This window comes from Ranitomeya imitator, chromosome 5 (assembly GCF_032444005.1).
Source record: "Ranitomeya imitator isolate aRanImi1 chromosome 5, aRanImi1.pri, whole genome shotgun sequence".
Taxonomy (NCBI): domain Eukaryota; kingdom Metazoa; phylum Chordata; class Amphibia; order Anura; family Dendrobatidae; genus Ranitomeya; species Ranitomeya imitator.
This window is the reverse complement of record NC_091286.1, coordinates 239,834,911-239,855,388: the sequence shown is the minus strand read 5'-3', so window position 1 is coordinate 239,855,388 and position 20,478 is coordinate 239,834,911. Positions and strand designations below refer to the sequence as shown.

General features: G+C 40.6%; 1 protein-coding gene across 4 annotated transcripts in view; it reads left to right on the top strand.

Moving 5' to 3' along the window:
• The window catches only part of EYA4 (EYA transcriptional coactivator and phosphatase 4), a 588,086-nt gene that overhangs the window by 427,386 nt on the left and 140,222 nt on the right, over positions 1 to 20,478 (top strand). For all 4 annotated transcript variants that reach the window (XM_069726001.1, XM_069726000.1, XM_069725999.1 and 1 more), the window contains 4 exons: positions 10,449 to 10,515; positions 18,535 to 18,677; positions 18,780 to 18,923; positions 19,504 to 19,583. In XM_069726001.1, the coding sequence (XP_069582102.1) occupies positions 10,449 to 10,515; positions 18,535 to 18,677; positions 18,780 to 18,923; positions 19,504 to 19,583 (434 nt within the window). The remainder of the gene's footprint in view (positions 1 to 10,448; positions 10,516 to 18,534; positions 18,678 to 18,779; positions 18,924 to 19,503; positions 19,584 to 20,478) is intronic.

Below are 20,478 nucleotides of genomic sequence, written 5' to 3'. Positions count from 1 at the left end.
GTACCCGTATATGGTTCTTGAAAATGATTTGCTCTACCAGGTAGAGAAAAAAGGGGAAGACACAGTGCAACGGTTAGTGGTACCCAAACCTTATCGGCGGAAGGTACTGGATTTGGCCCACGGACATATAATGGGGGGACATCTGGGGGTACAGAAAACCACAGAAAGGATATTGCATTGTTTTGTGTGGCCTGGAATACATTGTGATGTGCGTAACTATTGTGAGTCCTGTCCAGAGTGCCAAATCGCGGCCCCTAAATCTCAGTTCCGTAGCCCTTTGGTACCCCTTCCTATCATCGGGGTCCCTTTTGAGAGAATTGGGATGGATTTGGTTGGGCCCCTTACCCGATCCGCACGTGGGCACCAACATATCCTCGTCATCATGGACTATGCCACTCGTTACCCGGAAGCCGTCCCTTTGCGTAACACAGCTACCAAGACGATCGCCAAGGAATTGGTACAAGTGTTTAGTCGGGTGGGAATTCCAAAACAGATACTCACTGACCAGGGAACTCCCTTTATGTCGAGGGTAATGAAGGAGCTCTGCAGGCTCTTACAAATAGACCCGTTGCGTACGTCTGTCTATCACCCTCAAACAGATGGCCTGGTTGAGCGCTTCAACAAAACCTTAAAACAGATGCTCCGGAAGGCGATAGACAAAGATGGGAAGAACTGGGATTACTTGTTACCCTATTTGCTGTTTGCCATTAGGGAAGTTCCCCAGTCTTCCACAGGGTTTTCGCCTTTCGAACTGTTGTACGCCCGTCGTCCCCGGGGACTGCTGGACGTCGCAAAAGAAACCTGGGAAGGTCAAGTCACTCCCTTTAAAACGGTGATCGACCATGTAACACAAATGCAGGATCGTATTGCCGCTGTCATGCCCATTGTTAGGGACCATATGTTACAGGCCCAGGGAGCCCAGAGGCAAAGTTATGATAGAGGCGCTAAGGTCCGTACATTTGCACCCGGCGATAGGGTGTTGGTCCTAATCCCTACGGTGGATAGTAAATTCCTGGCGAAATGGCAGGGCCCATTTGAGGTCCGAGAAAGAGTTGGTGAAGTGAACTATAAAGTGTACCAGCCGGGTAAGAGAAAACCGGAACAGATTTATCATGTGAATCTGATAAAATCCTGGAAAGACCGCTCTGCCCTAACGGCGGATCTGCCCCGTCCGGTTTGTTCACCTACTGTACCAGAGGTGCAGGTTGCTGAGACTCTCTCAGAACGACAAAAATCTGAGGTTAAGCAATTTTTGTTACAGAACCGACAGTTTTTCTCCGAAAAACCTGGCCGGACTAAATTGGTGAAACATGAGATTGTCACAGAGCCTGGCGTCACTGTTCATGTGAAGCCCTACCGGATTCCGGAAGCCCACCGTGAAGCCGTCTCCCGGGAAGTGATGGCAATGTTGGACTTAGGAGTCATTGAGGAGTCACACAGCGCCTGGTCCAGTCCAATTGTGTTGATACCTAAACCGGATGGCTCCATCCGGTTTTGTAATGACTTTAGGAAACTGAATGCAGTTTCTAAATTTGATGCGTACCCTATGCCCCGGGTCGATGAGTTGATCGACCGGCTTGGTAAAGCCCGATACATTACGACCCTGGATTTAACAAAGGGGTACTGGCAGATTCCTCTGGCCGAGGCGGCCAGAGAGAAGACGGCATTTGCTACACCGGAAGGTCTGTTCCAGTATGTCTATATGCCGTTTGGACTTCATGGAGCTCCCGCAACATTCCAGAGATTGATGGATCGAGTATTGAGGCCTCACAGACAGTACGCTTTTGCCTACCTGGATGACATCGTAATTTACAGCATGGACTGGGAAACTCATCTCCAGAAGGTACAAGCGGTGATGGATGACCTGCGAGATGCAGGTTTAACGGCAAACCCCAAGAAATGCCACATCGGGCTTGAAGAAGCCCGATACTTGGGCTACGTGATTGGCCGAGGAGTGGTTAAACCCCAGATCGACAAAATACAGGCAATTCAGGGCTGGCCACAACCAGTGAACAAGAAACAAGTGCAGGCTTTCCTGGGGATTGCCGGCTATTATCGCCGGTTCATACCCAATTTTGCAGCCATGGCTACTCCCTTGACGGATCTTACCAAGGGGAAGGGTTCCGTCATGGTAAAATGGACCTCAGCTGCTGAAGAGGCCTTCCACAGCCTGAAACGGGCTTTGTGCTCTCAGCCCGTACTAGTGACTCCTGATTTCAGCAGCGAGTTTGTGGTACAAACTGATGCCTCTGATACTGGTGTCGGAGCTGTACTTTCCCAGGTGAGGGACGGAGTCGAACACCCGGTCCTCTATCTCAGTCGGAAACTGAATGTACATGAGCAGAGGTATGCGGTGGTTGAAAAAGAGTGCCTAGCCATTAAATGGGCTCTCAACTCCCTCAAGTATTACCTGGCTGGTAGGAAGTTTAGGCTGGTCACAGACCATGCCCCTCTCAAGTGGATGCACCTCCACAAGGACCGTAATAGTCGGGTAACCCGGTGGTTCCTTGCCCTGCAGGCTTACTCTTTTACGATGGAGCACTGACCTGGGGTGCAGATGGGGAACGCCGATGCCCTGTCCTGAGTGCACTGTTTCAAAAGTGTTCTTGCTCGACCGGAGTGGTCTGAGCAAGGGGGGGGGATATGTAAGACTCATGCTGGTGTGGTAGTTGGAGGCAGATATATCTCGCCCAGGTGTTTGTCCTATGTGAATTAGGCCACTCAGTATCTTCAGGGTGCTAATGGGTTAATGGTTGCAGGAATAAAAGATGACCAGCTGGGTGTTTCCAGTGTCTGCCTGGGGCACACAGATTGCCTGCCTGTGTGAGACAAACGTGAGTGAAGAGCTCTGCTCAAGATCTGTGTGATGTTAGCTGGGTGGGAGAAGCCCCCCCAGTTGTTGAGATAGCAACTTATTTGTTTAGTTAGTGCCGGACAGGCTAGGATTTATTTTTATGTTTTGTTTTTTGTGTTGCTTTCACGTTAATAAATCTGACCTGAGGTCAGCCTGCTCAGAAACCTGCTGTACGCCTCAGATACAATGCACAAACCACGTGTCCTTTGACCCCAGCAAAGGCGATCCCAGAGTGTTTTGTCACATGCTCCTTTATATACTTACTCGGGCCCACTCTCTGTATACTGCCACCTGATGAAGACGGAGCTGTTCCGTTGAAACGCATTGTGGATTTCAATAAACAAAGAAACTTTTAATCTTTTCATCTGTGTCCTGTTCGCTTCCATGTGACCGGAGTATCCTGCAACTCGCAGATGTAAGGTAGACATATGGGAACTGCTATTTATTAATTATTTTGTGTGGTATAATGCTCTGATTTTTTAAATTGTGAAAATTCCAAAATTTTCAATCTTTTGTCAAATTTTCAATATTTTCATAAGCATGTGCAAATCATATTGACCAAAATTTATCATTAACATGAAGTATATATCATGAAAAAATATTCTCATAATCACTTGGATCTGTTGAAGCGTTCCAGAGTTATTACCATATAAATTGACACTGGTCAAAATTAAAAAATTAGCTCCGTGATTAAGAGGTTAAGGCAGCATGTAGCTTACTAGATTAAGAGGTAGGCCTGAAAATACTATCAGGGATGGGGACTAAAACAGAGATGTCAACAATGAGGTGCCTGACCTTATAATAAGTTCTCTTAAAGGGGAACCTGTCACCTGAATTTGGCGGGACCGGTTTTCGGTCATATGGGCAGGGTTTTTGGGTGTTTGATTCACCCTTTCGTTACCCGCTGGCTGCATGCTGGCTGCAATATTGGATTGAAGTTCATTCTCTGTCCTCCGTAGTACACGCCTGTGCAAGGCAATCTTGCCTTGCGCACGCACAGTATGCTTTGCCCAACTGCTGGCAAAGCTGAAAAGCATTAGTGCGCATGCGCCGGCGCACTATGTCCCGGAATACAGCGAAATACTTCCAGGACATAGTGCACCGGCGCATGCACGCTAATGCTTTTCGGCTTTGCCCGCAGTTGGGCAAAGCATACTGTGCGTGCCCAAGGCAAAATTGCCTTGCGCAGGCGTGTACTACGGAGGACAGAGAATGAACTTCAATCCAATATTGGGGCCAGCATGCAGCCAGTGGGTAACGAAAGGGTGAATCAAACACCATAAAACCCTGCCCATATGACCGAAAACCGGTCCCGCCAAATTCAGGTGATAGGTTCTCTTTAACCAAAAAAAATATGTGTCTGTGATGCTCTGAAGATGGGAGTAGTACTAATCTACTATATAATTGTCTAAGGGTCACTTCCGTCTTTCTGTCCTTCTGTCTGTCTGTCACGGATATTCATTAGTCACGGCCTCTGTCTGTCAAGGGAATCCAAGTCGCTGATTGGTCGTGGAAAAAAAGCCACGACTAATCAGTGATGGGCACAGTCCAGAAGAAAATGGCCGCTCCTTACTCCCCGCAGTCACTACCCGGCACCCGCATACTCCCCTCCAGCTACTGCTAACACAGGGTTAATGCCGGCGGTAACGGACCGCGTTATGCCGTGGGTAACGCACTCTGTTACCACCGCCATTAATCCTGTATGTCCTCATTTTTTCACTATTGATGCTGCCTATGCGGCATCAATAGTAAAAAATCTAATGTTAAAAATAATAAAAAAACAAAAAACCTGCTATACTCACCCTCCGTTGTCCGCAGAACCGGCTGCCATCTTCTGTTCCCGGCGATGCATTGCGAAATTACCCAGAAGACTTAGCGGCCTCGCAAGACCGCTAAGTCATCTGGGTAATTTTGCAATGCATCCTGGGAATGGAAGATGGCGGCAGCCGCGTGCTCATCGCCTGTGCCAGATCCGAAGGTGAGTATGTTAGTACTACAAGGGGCCCTCGGATCCGAAGGTGAGTATGTTTATTTTCTATTTTTTAACCTGTGACATACGTGGCTGGGCAATATACTAATAGCTGGGCAATATACTACGTGACTGGGCAATATACTACGTGGCTGGGCAATATACTACGTCACTGTGCAATATACTACGTCACTGGGCAATATACTACATGGCTGGGATATATACTACGTGGTTGTGCAATATACCACGTGGCTCTGCTGTATACTATGTCGCTGTGCAATATACTACGTAGCTGGGCAATATACTACGTGGCTGGGCAATATATTATGTCACTGGCAATATACTACTTCACTGGGCAATATACTACGTCAGTGGGCAATATACTATGTGACTGGGCAATATAATACATCACTGGGCAATATACTACATGGCTGGGCAATATACTACGTCGCTGTGTAATATACTACGTCACTGGGCAATATGCTACGTAGCTGGGCAATATACTACGTGGCTGACAAATATACTATGTCACTGGGCAATATACTACGTGGCTGGGCAATATACTACGTGGCTGGGCAATATACTACATCACTGGGCAATATACTACATGGCTGGGCAATATACTACATCACTGTGTAATATACTACGTCACTGGGCAATATGCTACGTAGCTGGGCAATATACTACGTGGCTGGCAAATATACTACGTCACTGGGCAATATACTACGTAACTGGGCAATATACTACGTGGCTGGGCAATATACTACGTGGCTCTGTGCTGTATACTACGTCGTTGTGCAATATACTACGTCACTGGGCAATATACTACGTAGATGGGGAATATACTACGTGGCTGGCCAATATACTACGTCACTGGGCAATATACTACATCACTGAGCAATATACTACATCACTGGGCAATATACTATGTGGCTGCGCAATATACTACGTGGCTGGGCAATATACTACATGGCTGGGCAAAATACTACATGGCTGGGCAACATACTACGTGGCTGGGCAATATACTACGTGGCTGGGTAATATACTACGTGGACATGCATATTCTAGAATACCTGATGCGTTAGAATCAGGCCACCATCTAGTAAGTTATATCATTAAAGATATCAAACGTACTGCTGAATTTTCTTTTAACACATTTGACTCTACAAATTTGAGCTAGATGATAAGTAATTCAGGAGAAGAGACAAAATAAGAGGGTAACAACCATGAGTGATGTTTCACATAGAGGTTGTCATGTGTCACAGAGGTTGTAGCTTAAAACTTGGTTCTAGAGAATATTTTGTTAATGTGGCAACTGATGAAGGATGCCAAATTTTTTTCTTGGCAGACTATATGTATTGTCTTGTGATCAACTAAGAGGTTTCTATCAGGAGAAAATGCAGCAAAAGCATTATTTAAAGGGAACCTGTCATGTCATTTTTCGCTATCAAACTGGCACCAATGTGCATCACTAACACATTGTTTTCAAGCAAAATGGTGCAGTATTCCTTGCAAAAAATCACTTTGTATAGTTATATTCTACTTTATATATGAGACATAGGGGTGGGCTTCCGTTGGTTTCAGTCACAGTCTCGCCATCTAATCCATTTACTTTGTTGTTTCTATATCCTAGAATAAATCAATGCTTAGAAACACTGCAGTAAGTAAATTGCATTTGGTGCAATTTTCTGCAGTGTCTTACAGTTCCAGCAAAGTATGACGTTTCTCAAATCTCATGACCACTGTGCATAAACTGACCTGCTATGCGTTTTTGTAATTCACAATATGCTAATTTCTCTTACGATAGCTACTCGTTACATCTGTAGATTCTCCCTACTGACTTGATTGAGATGATAAATATCTGTAGATAAAATTCACACATGTAAAAGCATGTAGTCCACACATGACATTATTAATGAAATTTAATTAAAGCAACAGGAAGTATCCAATACAAAGCAGTTTTATGTAAAACATGACATACCAAAAGGAGACAAAAGCTAGAGCTGAAAAAACGTGGAAAAAAATGCTGCAGAAAAAACTTCAACATCAAAAACACACCAAATACGCAATGTGGGAGCCTATCCTAAAGCCAAGTTTTCACAATGAGTCTTGGGTGAGTTTTTGATGCTGTTTATATTCACTGCATCAAAAACGCTACGAATTACAGTTCCAGAAGGTGAATGTCGTTCATAGAATATTTTTACGCTTCATAAAATAGACACTGATGTGTGTTTCAAAATCTGCATCAGATCAATTTCACTTGTGAATACGCGGAGTTTTATGTGCGGATTTTCCCCATAGAATTGTCTTACATGCACAAAATCATCTAATCTGCTGCGTAAATGCACTAAAAACGCATGTAAACTGCACATAAAGTTTTGTCAAAGGTAAATAGCAGGAAATATAAAAAACAATGCATTTTTATTTAACCCCTTAATGACCACTGATACGCCTTTTAATAGCAGCAGTTAAGGATACTTATTCCTTGTGCCTCTTTTTAATGGAGCTGGCAAATAGGGGTATAGCGTCAGAAAATCTCTGGGATTTTGGCTACCGGTGGTAGGAGAAACTCTGGACAACATGAGCAAGTCTCGTTACGTATTAGGTGAGTAACAGTGATCACAAAAAAGAGTGCGCCCCCGCCGAGATCTGCGGACCACCACCTGGCAAAAATAGGAAGTGGAGCTTTTGGTGAGTTTTCGACAATGTGTTTTTTTATTTTTGATGTGCAAAATATACTTCATCTTCCAATTCCAATAAAGTGGATTTCATTCATAGAAATATCATGCCCAAAGTGTTTTTATTTTATGCAGTGTAAATTGACTTACACAACATTTTTTAAATCCATAAATGTCAATTTTTCTTTTGAGTACTCTGAGTTTTACGTGTGGATTTTCCCCATAAAATTCTTTAGAATTCCATTTATTATCAGCAAAGTTTTATTAAAGGGAACCTGTCACCCCGTTTTTTCAGTAGGAGATAAAAATACCGTTATATAGGGCCTGAGCTGTGCTTTACAATAGGGTATTTTTTGTGCCCTGATTCCCTACCTATGCTGCCGAAATACCTTACAAAAGTGTCCTTTTTCGCCTGTCAATCAGGCTGGTCAGGTCAGATGGGCGTGGTCACAGCGCTGTTTCTCCCCCACATCTTGCTTATGTTCCCGTTGGTGGCATAGTGCTTCTCGCATGCGCAAGTGCCGAATGCACTGCGCAGCTGTAGAAAAAGAGCGCGCTCGCAGTTATTCAGCGGTTTCTCGGTGGGCGCGGCCATCTTCCTGAGGCCGCGCGTGCGCAGATGGAGTCTCCTGCTTCCCGGGGCTTCAGGAAAATGGCCACGGGATGCCGCCCATGCGCAGATAGACATCGCGGCGGCCATTTTCTTGAAGCCGAGTTCGAATCTCCTGCTTCCCGGGGCTTCAGGAAAATGGCCGCCGCGATGTCCATATGCGCACGCGCGGCATCCCGTGACCATTTTCCTGAAGCCCCGGGAAGCAGGAGACTCCATCTGCGCACGCGCGGCCTCAGGAAGATGGCCGCGCCCACCGAGAAACCGCTGAATAGCGGCGAGCGTGCTGTTTTTCTACAGCTGCGCAGTGCATTCGGCACTTGCGCATGCGAGAAGCACTACGCCACCAACGGGAACATAAGCAAGATGTGGGGGAGAAACAGCGCTGTGACCACGCCCATCTGACCTGACCAGCCTGATTGACAGGCGAAAAAGGACACTTTTGTAAGGTATTTCGGCAGCATAGGTAGGGAATCAGGGGACAAAAAATACCCTATTGTAAAGCACAGCTCAGGCCCTATTTAACGGTATTTTTATCTCCTACTGAAAAAACGGGGTGACAGGTTCCCTTTAAGGATAAGTAATAGGAAATATAAAAAAAAACTGTTTTTTTAAAACATGACATTTAAAATAGAAACAAAAACAGCAGATAAAAAAACAAGTTAAATTGTATGTATAAAAAAACGCACTCTGTAACGCAACTAACAAAATCCAAGTACGGTAGCCTGATTTAGCTAATAGGAAATAAAATCTGCAAAAATAATAAATATTCACCAAATACTCATCATGAGAACTCAGCCTTATGGTATGTTCACACTTTGATTTTTTTCTCCAAGATTTTTGTGCAGTTCCCCAATCCCAAAAAAAAAGGTTATGGAAGCACTTAGAAAATGCTAGAAAGACTTCTCCAATTTATTTCTTTTACACAACAACTTCAAGTTTCCAAAAATGCCAAGCTGTTAAAAGAAGTAAGTGGAGCATTCTTCAGACAATTCCCATTATGAATGCCGCTCTACTCTTTATAACAAAAGGTTGTGGCAAGCCTAAAAAAAAATATTCGGGATATGCCTGGGCATAGAATCCAATATTTCACACATTTTTAAGCCTAAAAAAATCCTAGTGTAATTTGTGTCAAAAAATAACAATCACCCCAAAAAAAGGCTTAATAAACAGTAGAAAAAAACATTAAAAATGTTTAAGACTTTTACAGAATACACCCAGGAAATGTAAAAGAAAAACTGTGCACATTCCCTTACACCATGTGTGACGTAGTTTTTAGAATACATCAAAAGCTATGGTTTTTGACTGATTCATAGTCAGTCAAAAACTTAGGTTTTTAAGGGGAATTTGCCTGAAAAAGCAAAAATAAACGTAGTAGTAGAAGTAATACATTCACACGTAGTAGATAGACAGCAGATTTATTTTGTGCAGTAGGTATCAAGCATCTTAGGCTTTTCCCCTAAAGGGAAGACATAAAAGTGAATGTTTTATACACTGTACATTAGGTGCTGATAAAAATCTGTCCTTAGTTTATTTGCATTTTTGCCGATAATTAAGATTTATTTTTCCTTGAAGCCCAGATGATTGTAATTGGATTTAATACATGTTTGCTACACTAAAAGTGTCTTCCATTAATCATTTTGAAAGAGAAACATGAGCACTTGGCCTAGCATTACCCTGTATGTTTTCTCTATGGATTTTCTATGATGGGATGGGTTCACCATTATGCTGAATGTATATTTGGCATGCATCTGTCTTGATAGAAACAGATGGTTACGCGAAAGGAAAAAAAAACGTCTACACTAAGTTTGGAGTTAGTCCACATAAGATAAAGATTTAGGATGCCATGTCGAGAAGATGATGAACTGCAGCAAGTCGATGATGCAGAGCCCCAGTACCAGCCTTGCATGCTACACAGTTAGTATTCACATATTGATGAGAAATGGATGCTTGTAATGTAAGGTAGAACGCTGTACTAACCGGCTGTGATGGTGACTTTTAGGCGAATCCTTTAAATTAACTCAGATAAGTATATTTCTATATATCAGTATACTTTTCTAACAAACGCATGTGAACAGTGAGGTCTTACCTATCGGCAGTGTACTTATTTTTAGTACTTAGGACTTGAAGCGCTCTCCAGCAGAGCAGGCCCCCAAATAATTGCTGTTGCCAACATGTCGATTTAGTTCCGTACCAAATGCTTCCACACTTTGTAGTCCTATTTTACACAAAAATAACTCATTTTGTCAACATTTATGATCTATGCTAAAACTGTTAGTGCGTGAATTCGGGTTATTTATGGTACTAAGTTTTGTAAGCGTATTTTATGTTTTACAGTAATAACAAGCAGTGGCTACAGTCCAAGATCAGCACACCAGTACTCGCCTCAGCTTTATCCCTCTAAGTAAGTGACAAGTTCTTTAACTTATGGGACAAACTGTATACAGTTGCGTTAAGCAGCCGGACCATTTATATGTGTCTGTTTAATTCTTTTGAACTGCTCTTTTTTTTACATTTTCATTAGTATGTAAAGAGTTAAAGTCCTATATATCCTGACATGAAAAGTTATGCTTCATCTCTGATAATCTATAATGTAGTATTGAAACTCAGCATGAGAAGATTGCGGTAAAGTTAAACAGCTGCAAAGAATATCATGCTCCGTAATGCAACCATGTCATCCCTAACCTTAAACTATAAAACTGCCTGGACCGTGCTCACCCTGATATTAACAGTGGTACGGTAGTAATAATGATGTCTGTTTTGTTCTTTCAAAATTGTAACATGAATTGGAAAAAATATATTTTCTCACATGTAATGTACATCTAGGCAATCATATCTTACCTTACTTTTTTATACATGTACGAAGCCATAATAAGTCACTTATAGGCTTTTATGGGGGCATAGTGAACCTACGCCAAGCTAGTATCAGAAGAAGTTGTCATGGCTCTATAGTAGACATGAGGAATCCAGCTCAACGAGGTAGTGAAAAAAACTTCTTTCTTTATTCACTTGAAAATATATAACAATGCGTTTCTGGTGACCAAGCACCCTTAAGCATGATTGTCTTGCTTAACGGTGCTTGGTCACCAGAAACGCGTTGATAACGCTTTTTATCCTTTGTAATTGCTGATGTTTTTATCCTCCACTGAATATATTTTCAAGTGAATAAAGAAAGAAGTTTTTTTCACTACCTCGTTGAGCTGGATTCCTCATTTCTTCTTTGATTTTCTACGCCCTGACACAGCGGTTCCATGCTCCGAGTCTCCAAGGATTTCGATCATGGTGAGCTGGACTTTGTTTGATGATGGCTCTATAGTACAGAGCCACAAGGACTATTTATGTCTACATTGAGGCTTTTTAGTCTTAAATGTGTTGAGAAATAAATGTCAGTTCTTCCTTTTAAACACTCTGCTATCTGACAATGTAATGATGCATTACACACCTCAGCATTATGTTACAGAACTTCATTATTGATGAACTTGTGGGATGTGCTCTGTTAACAAGAATAAATTTCAGGACTGTTTTCCTCATTAACTGTGAAGCTTGCTTTAGCAACCATGCAAATAAGTCCTTCTTCTTAGCAGAATAAAAAAGAGGATAGGTTATCAGTTCAGTTGCACCTGCCACTGCATATAGCACAGGATAGCCCATTGGCTAAGGCAGGTATGTTAGCTATGTGGTGTACAGTGAAGGAAATAAGTATTTGATCCCTTGCTCATTTTGTAAGTTTGCCTACTGATACAGAATTGAATAGGCGATAAATTTAAGGGTAGGTTAATGTTAAAATTGAGAGACAGAATATAAAAACAAAATCCAGAAAATCACATTGTGTAAATTTTATAAATTTATTTGCATTTTGCAATGAGAAATAAGTATTTGATCCCCTACCAACCATTAAGAGTTCTGGCTCCTACAGACCAGTTAGACACTCCTAATCATCTCGTTATCTGCATTAAACACAGCTGTCTTCCATAGTCACCTTTATAAAAGACTCCTGTCCACAGAATCAATTAATCAGTCAGACTCTAACCTCTGCAATATGGGCAAGACGAAAGAGCTTTATAAGGATGTCAGGGACAAGATCATAGACCTGCACAAAGCTGGAATGGGCTACAAAACCATAAGTAAGACACTGGGAGGGAAGGAGACAACTGTTGGTGCAATAGTTTGAAATGGGAGAAATACAAAATGACTGCTAATCGACATTGATCTGGGGCACCATGCAAAATCTCACCTCGCGGGGTATCCATGATCATGAGGAAGGTGAGAGATCAGCCTAAAACTACATGGGGGAATTTGTTAATGACCTCAAGGCAGATGGGACCACAGTCACCAAGAAAACCATTGGTAGCACATTATGCCGTAAAGGGTTAAAATCCTACAGTGCCCGCAAGGTCCCTCTGGTCAAAAAGACACATGTGCAAGCCCATCTGAAGTTTGCAAATAAACACCTGGATGATTCTGTGAGTGATTGGGAGAAGGTGCTGTGGTCAGATGAGGCAAAAATTGAGCTCTTTGGGATTAACTCACCTTGCCGTGTATAAAGGAAGAGAAATGCTGCCTATGACTCAAAGAACACTGTCCCCACTGTCAAGCATAGGGGTGGAAATATTATGTTTTGGGGGTGTTTCCTGCTAAGGGCAAAGGACTACTTCACCACATCAATGGGAGAATAGATGGAGCCATGTACCGTAAAATCCTGAGTGACAACCTCCTTCCCTCCGCCAGGACATTAAAAATAGGTCGTGGCTGGATCTTCCAGCAAGATAATGACCCAAAACATACAGCCAAGGCAAAAAAGGAGTGGCTCAAAAGAACCACATTAAGGTCAAGGAGCGGCCTAACCAGTCTCCAGACCCTAATCCCATAGAAACCTTATGAAGGGAGTTGAATCTCTGAGTTGCAAAGCGACAGCTTCAAAATCTTAATGATTTAGTAACATAGTAACATAGTAACATAGTTAGTAAGGCTGAAAAAAGACATTTGTCCATCCAGTTCAGCCTATATTCCATCATAATATATCCCCAGATCTACGTCCTTCTACAGAACCTAATAAGTGTATGATACAATATTGTTCTGCTCCAGGAAGACATCCAGGCCTCTCTTGAACCCCTCGACTGAGTTCGCCATCACCACCTCCTCAGGCAAGCAATTCCAGATTCTCACTGCCCTAACAGTAAAGAATCCTCTCCTATGTTGGTGGAAAAACCTTCTCTCCTCCAGACGCAAAGAATTCCCCCTTGTGCCCGTCACCTTCCTTGGTATAAACAGATCCTCAGCGAGATATTTGTATTGTCCCCTTATATACTTATACATGGTTATTAGATCACCCCTCAGTCGTCTTTTTTCTAGACTAATCCTAATTTCGCTAATCTATCTGGGTATTGTAATTCTCCCATCCCCTTTATTAATTTTGTTGCCCTCCTTTGTACTCTCTTTAGTTCCATTATATCCTTCCTGAGCATCAGTGCCCAAAACTGGACACAGTACTCCATGTGCGGTCTAACTAGGGATTTGCACAGAGGCAGTATAATGCTCTCATCATGTGTATCCAGACCTCTTTTAATACACCCCATGATCCTGTTTGCCTTGGCAGCTGCTGCCTGGCACTGGCTGCTCCAGGTAAGTTTATCATTAACTAGGATCCCCAAGTCCTTCTCCCTGTCAGATTTACCCAGTGGTTTCCCGTTCAGTGTGTAATGGTGATATTGATTCCTTCTTCCCATGTGTATAACCTTACATTTATCATTGTTAAACCTCATCTGCCACCTTTCAGCCCAAGTTTCCAACTTATCCAGATCCATCTGTAGCAGAATACTATCTTCTCTTACAGAATACTATCGTCTCTTAGAAGATAGATTTAGATTTAGAGATGATCTGCAAAGAGGAGTGGACCAAAATTCCTCCTGACATGTGCGCAAATCTCATCATCAAATACAAAAAAAAGTCAGACTGCTGTGTTTGCCAACAATGGTTTTGCCACCAATTATCTTAAGTCTTGCTTGCCAGAGGGATCAAATTCTTATTTCTCACTGCAAAATGCAAATAAATGTATATAATTTATACAATGTGAATTTATGGATTTTATTTTTGACATTCTATCTCTCAATGTTTAAACTAACCTACCCTTAAAATTATAGACTGCTCATGTCTTTGTCAGTGAGCAAACTTACAAAGTCAGCACGGGATCAAATAATTATTTCCTTCACTGTATGTAGGCATGAAAACCAAAGCACCGAAAAAGAAGAATAATAGAAATTCTTACTGTAATAAGTAAATTTGATAGATCCAGTAAGTTATAGAAAAGATCCAATGTTTCATCTGACAGCTGTCTTTATCAAGGACATCTATTAGAAGAGCCAAAATAGAGTCCATGAATGCCGCAATGTCGAAACATTGGACCTTATTTATCACTTTCAAGATTGATAAAATTCACTTATTACATCAAGAATTACATCATCCTTTTCAGTGCTGAAGTTTTCATGTCTACGTTAGGACTGCAGTCCTTTCCTTGAGCATCCACTCCTTCAAATCAGTGTTATCCGTTTTCTCCTCCTTTATTCACGCATGTGGTGTATGCTACAAGTAAGACTGGAATATTGTAAAGTTTCAACATTCTTTTTTCTTGTCCTGCTGGACTGGTATATTTTAATGGACTTTGAATAAAACTATTTATTTTGTTGGAATCTACAGTATTGTTTTTTCTTTGTATGAGGTTTTTCTTATAACTTCTCAGATTGTAATTCTACAGCATTGATAAAAAACAGCTTGTCAGGAGCTGAGAGAGAAGGTAGGGGTAAGCAGGTAACTGTTGTATATAAATAATGGGCTGGCGTGAGCAAACTGGTATTTTAAGAGTTAATCCTTGTCTTGGCATGTAACTACTTCGCAAAGTCGGACGGCGTCTGGGCAAGCACTGTTGGTTATATCCCATGAAAATCTACTGTAAATTATGAAAAGTAAAAGCTCTCATTGCACTATAAGGACAGAAGAACTACAAAGCAAATCAATTGCAACCTACCTTAATTTGATGCTGTCTGACTTATGAAAGCAATTTATATGATAAATAATATAAAAGGGATCCTAGTGACTGTGTATTTAAATGGACTAACCACTATTCTCTTCCAAGTATAGTGAGCATACACTTAGTAGAATGCTGAATATAGGGTTGTGTGAATTTTAAGCAGTCAACATACAGCGGGTTTATTGGTTTTAGGCATAGTGCCCACAAGCATGTTACTGTTCTGTAAAACGTTTCTGATGTATGAAGGTGTGATACACTGGCATATAGACATTTTTGTCATTGGATTTCATACATCTCATGTTCCTTTGGTTGCTGTAATACAGAGCATTCCTTTCTTGGAACAATTTGTATTTTTTTGCTAGCTCTAAAGCTGGAATAAAACATTATGATTTTGGTACAGATTTTGTTGCCACTGTTAGAAGTGAATCGTCAGATAGGGATTTTGACGGATTGGGCAAAAATTTCTAAAGGAGGGAGATGGAATAAATTTTTTTTAAAGACTAACTACTTACCTGTAAAAATCCTTGTTATTCAGAGTTGCTGTGGTTCTCTTAACTCGTCGCTGTTTTCCTGAATGCAAAGTTAACATGCCGTTTACCACATGTGTACAGTACCTCAGATAACATGACGTGATGGACTTAGTGCTTGGCCTTCTTGTCTTTTATTTTATATCAAATTATTTGACCCATAATTTGCCCAATTCCAAAAGATCTCTTTATCCATTTTATTATTATTAAGATCATGTTCACACTGGTCACTAAACAGACAAAACTCAAGATAAAAACAAAATAAGCAAATACCCTGTAGTAAGCAAAAAATAGCAATAGTGCATAAAAATAACATTGGGTAGTTAGTTCACCTTTTTGTCACAAAAAGCATAAATCCATGCCACCACTTCAAGGTATTCGGGAAGGTTTCAACCTCTAGTATTAAAACCTTACTATATGTCAAATGACATAAATGTCATCTTAATACTAAAGGTTAGGACAGTCATGAAAAGAGTCACCTTGACACAGTAAGATAGCTTTTATGATTTTTTGATCAAGTTTATGCTAACTTTATTAACCTACGTTATTTTCATGCACTATTGGTATCTATTGTATATACTCGAGTATAAGCCGACCCGAGTATAAGCCGAGACCCCTAATTTTGCCACAAAAAACTGGGAAAACTTAATGGCTCGAGTATAAGCCTAGGGTGGAAAATGTAGCAGCTACTGGTAAATTTGAAAAATAAAAATAGATACCAATAAATGAAAAATTAATTGAGATATCAGTAGGTTAAGTGTTTTTGAATATCCATATTGATTTAGGAGCCCTATATAAAATTCTCCATACAGTTCATGATGGGCTGCATAAGATGCTCTATACAAAAAATATGCCCCATATAATGCTGCATAAAAGGTTATTGATGGCCCCATAAAGTGCTCCATAGAATAATATGCCCCATAAAGGTTGATGGACCCATAAGATGCTCCATAGAATAATATGCCGCATATGCTGCTCCATAAAGGTTGATGGCCCCATAAAATGCTCCATAGAATAATATGCCCCATATGCTTCTGCTGCGATTAAAAAAAAAATTACATACTCTCTTCTCTTCTCTGGGCACCAGGTGCCGGAGTCGTCGCTGGCTCATGCCCCCAGCACTTGCAATATTCACCTGTCCTTGTTCCACCGCCACGCTGCTGTGTCTTCTGGGTCTCTGCAGTGACTGTTCAGGCAGAGGGTGCGCACTTAGCACGTCATCGCGCCCTCTGACCTGAATGTCACAGCCAGAGGACGCGGAAGACAGCGCGGTGGTGGAACGGGGACAGGTGAATATCGCATGGCTCACCCTCCTCCGTCATACTCACCCCCTCCTGGCGCGGTCTGCAAGTCCCTGATTCTCTGATGGTCTCTGACGCGCGTCAGCAGCTTGTTCCTCTGTTCAGCGGTCACATGGTACCGCTCATTAAAGTTATGAATATGTGCTCCACGCCTATGGGAATGGAGTCACATCCACATTCATAACTTTAATGAGTGGTACCATGTGACCGCTGAAAACAGGAAGAGCTGCGGGTGCCGGATACAATCTGAGAAGCAGGGACACGCCGGGAGGTGAGTATGATGTGATAGCTGCCGCTCCCCCTCCCCCGCCGACCACCTGGGACAATGACTCGAGAATAAGCACTTTCAGCCTAAAAAATGGGCTGAAAATCTCAGATTATACTCAAGTATATACAGTAATTATTTATTGCAGGGTATTTGTTCATTTTTCTCTAATCAGCAAGTCGTGCCAATATGACCAAAGGAACATAAATGATCTTTTTTTAACCCTATTATGCCTTAGAAAGATCTTTATGTTTGGCTACATCTTTTTTTTTCAATTCCATCATCAAAGGGATACAAAGCATTACAGAGCATTTTTGGGAGGGAACTCTACTGCTCTATATTCCACTGATAAAGTTAGTTATACCACTAATAGAAAGGTGTCTAAGAAGAATAAAAATAATGATGTAACAAGAAAAGTATCACAAAAAAGGGAAATCAATCATTAGATTGTTATATTAAAAATGGCCTGCTTTCTAGAAAACAGGATTTATGTTTAAAATGTCACAAAGTTTAAAACATGGGCTGAACTCTGAAAAGGAGCCAAACAGCCAGAGAAGACACACAGTGCACAAAATCATGAAGCAAGCGATAAGTCAGAATTATGAATAATGTAATTAACGATAAACAAATACCACATACGGAATATTGTGTATTGTATACCATGTAATGTGGTATTTATTTATCATTAATTACATTATTCATAGTTTCTACTTAGCAATTGTTTTGTGTTTTCGTGCATTATGTGTCCTCTCTTAATGTTTGACTTCTTTTCAGTGTGCAATCCATGTTTTACACTTTAACTTTTTTATTGTATATTATTTTTGCTAGAAATAAAATGTTGAATACTTTTTTATACAAATCTGATTAATGACCTTTGTTTTATCAAGATTTTGAATTTGGTTGATGCTCTTTTTCGCCACCACATGTCCATTGTACGAGTGTTAACCCAAGTGTCACCGTGTTACCTTGTCAACATTTATATGGGGATTTGTCCTCATAGTAGTATACCATTCCTCTTGGTCAGATCTTACATTGTTGATAAAGCACAAACATTCTACTTACAAAACCAACTGAATCTATGATTGTTTTTACAGTTTTCTTTTGCCTGCATAAATTCAATGCTTCAATATTTAGACTGTTATTTCATCTATTCAATTCAATTTGCTGTTTTCAACAATAGGAGATAAAGCAGCCTTCTATGACAAAATAGTTTAACATTATGGGAAACACGTTAAGAAATATCATATATGCTATATATTAAAACTAAATTAATTTGATTTTGTTTGTTTTTTTATTTTGATGTTAGACCCTATCCTCATATTCTCTCAACACCTGCAGCTCAGACTATGTCAGCCTATGCAGGTCAGACCCAGTACTCTGGAATGCAACAACCTACAGTTTACACAGCATACTCACAAACTGGACAGCCTTACAGTTTACCAACATACGGTATGTTTTTTTCCTTGCACTACGCTGTGTGGGTTCGGTTTTGATCCCTCTTCATTCATTACGTAACTGCTATCAAGAAATGTTTCTATTCATCTGGTACAGATCTAGGAGTAATGCTTCCTGGTATCAAGACAGAAGGTGGTCTCCCTCAAACACAATCTCCATTGCAGAGTGGTTGCCTCAGTTACAGTCCCGGATTTTCTACACCTCAACCAGGCCAAACACCTTATTCCTACCAAATGCCAGGTATAGAATTGATGTCTTTAAAATGTGATATATCAAAGAGAAATATAAAACCCATATAAACAATGAAGATACACCATCTAATATTATTTTCATAATTATTAAATGTTATTTTAATATCTGAATAAGTACTTGTATTTCACATAAATCGCCCATTCTGGATATTCTTCTCCTAGAACTCTATGTTGCACACTTTATTTGTTGACAATTTAAAAATGTACACTTTTTTTCACATAAATTACACATTTCAATGCGGTAAGAATGGTATTATCAATTGTCATGCATTTCCAGGAGGAATAACAAAGAAACCTCTAGTCTTAATACAAAATACATAGTTCTTAATAGTAGAAGTATTTTGGAAAATGACAGTTGATCTATGCATATAATAACTGGTCACAAGAGATGTGACCATTGACTGAGGATGAGAGCAAGTTGCTCACTTTTGCTTTTATCAATCAAGTTGTACAGATTTGAAATCCTTTTTAAGTTTGACAGATCTTTTTGTTTGTTTTTTACCTAAAATAATGCATTATCAAATAATTATTTTAATCAACAATAAATACTTATATTACTTTTTTTGCAGGTTCCAGCTTTACCCCATCATCAAGTATTTATGCAAATAACTCCGTAACCAACTCAACAAATTTTAGTAATCCCCAGCAGGTAAGAAAAACTACTGCATGCGTTACAACTTGATGTGTAAAATTAACACAATACCTATGATACCTATTGGACACCTTCTCATCAGGGTTTTTCCAAAAATGTGTGAAAATGACCTTCTCTACATAATTAAATCTGCAGCCTCTCCTAGTCATGTGTCAAGACAGGTTGCAGTTAGAAGAAACACAATGAGTGACCTGTGTCTCAACTGCCAGAAGAGTGGTATCACATGTACCTCACTCAGTAAGGAGGATTATGACATTAGAATAAATTAATCTTCTCCTTGCTGACAGAGCACAATGGATTTTTTCTCCATCCCCTGTCCTCCATGAACAGTGAGTCAGCAAGATTTATTTCTTCTCATGTCACAACCCTGCTCTGACAGCTCACTGAGGTATGTGTTTTTATAATACTTCTCGTCTGTCAGTTGAGACGCAGGTCTTATGTAGTATTTCTTCAAACTGCAATCTATCTTAACTTGTGAATAGGATGGGCTGCAGTTTGAATTATGTGATTGAGGCATTTTTATAACATTCTTATAAAACTCCTTTAAAATAGATTCTCCAATAATATCATGTCTCTTTTTTTCTCATGAAATCAAACTATTAATGTGATTTGCTAATCGTGATCAACACTAGTTGTAACTTTTCTTGCATTAATCCTATTAAAAGTCTCTATTCAAATTAGATTTCAGCATTCTGTGAGAGGTACTATATAATTTTGAAATACCTTTGTTGAATAACATATTTTACTAAGCTAATGCATACCTCACTATGTGTTAATATACTTTTTTGGCATATATTGGATTAGTATGGCAATTTTCATACATTCGGAGCCCGAGTTTTGCTGCAACATATGCCAAGCAAAGAGTTGAAACATGTTAGGAATAGAGCATCAT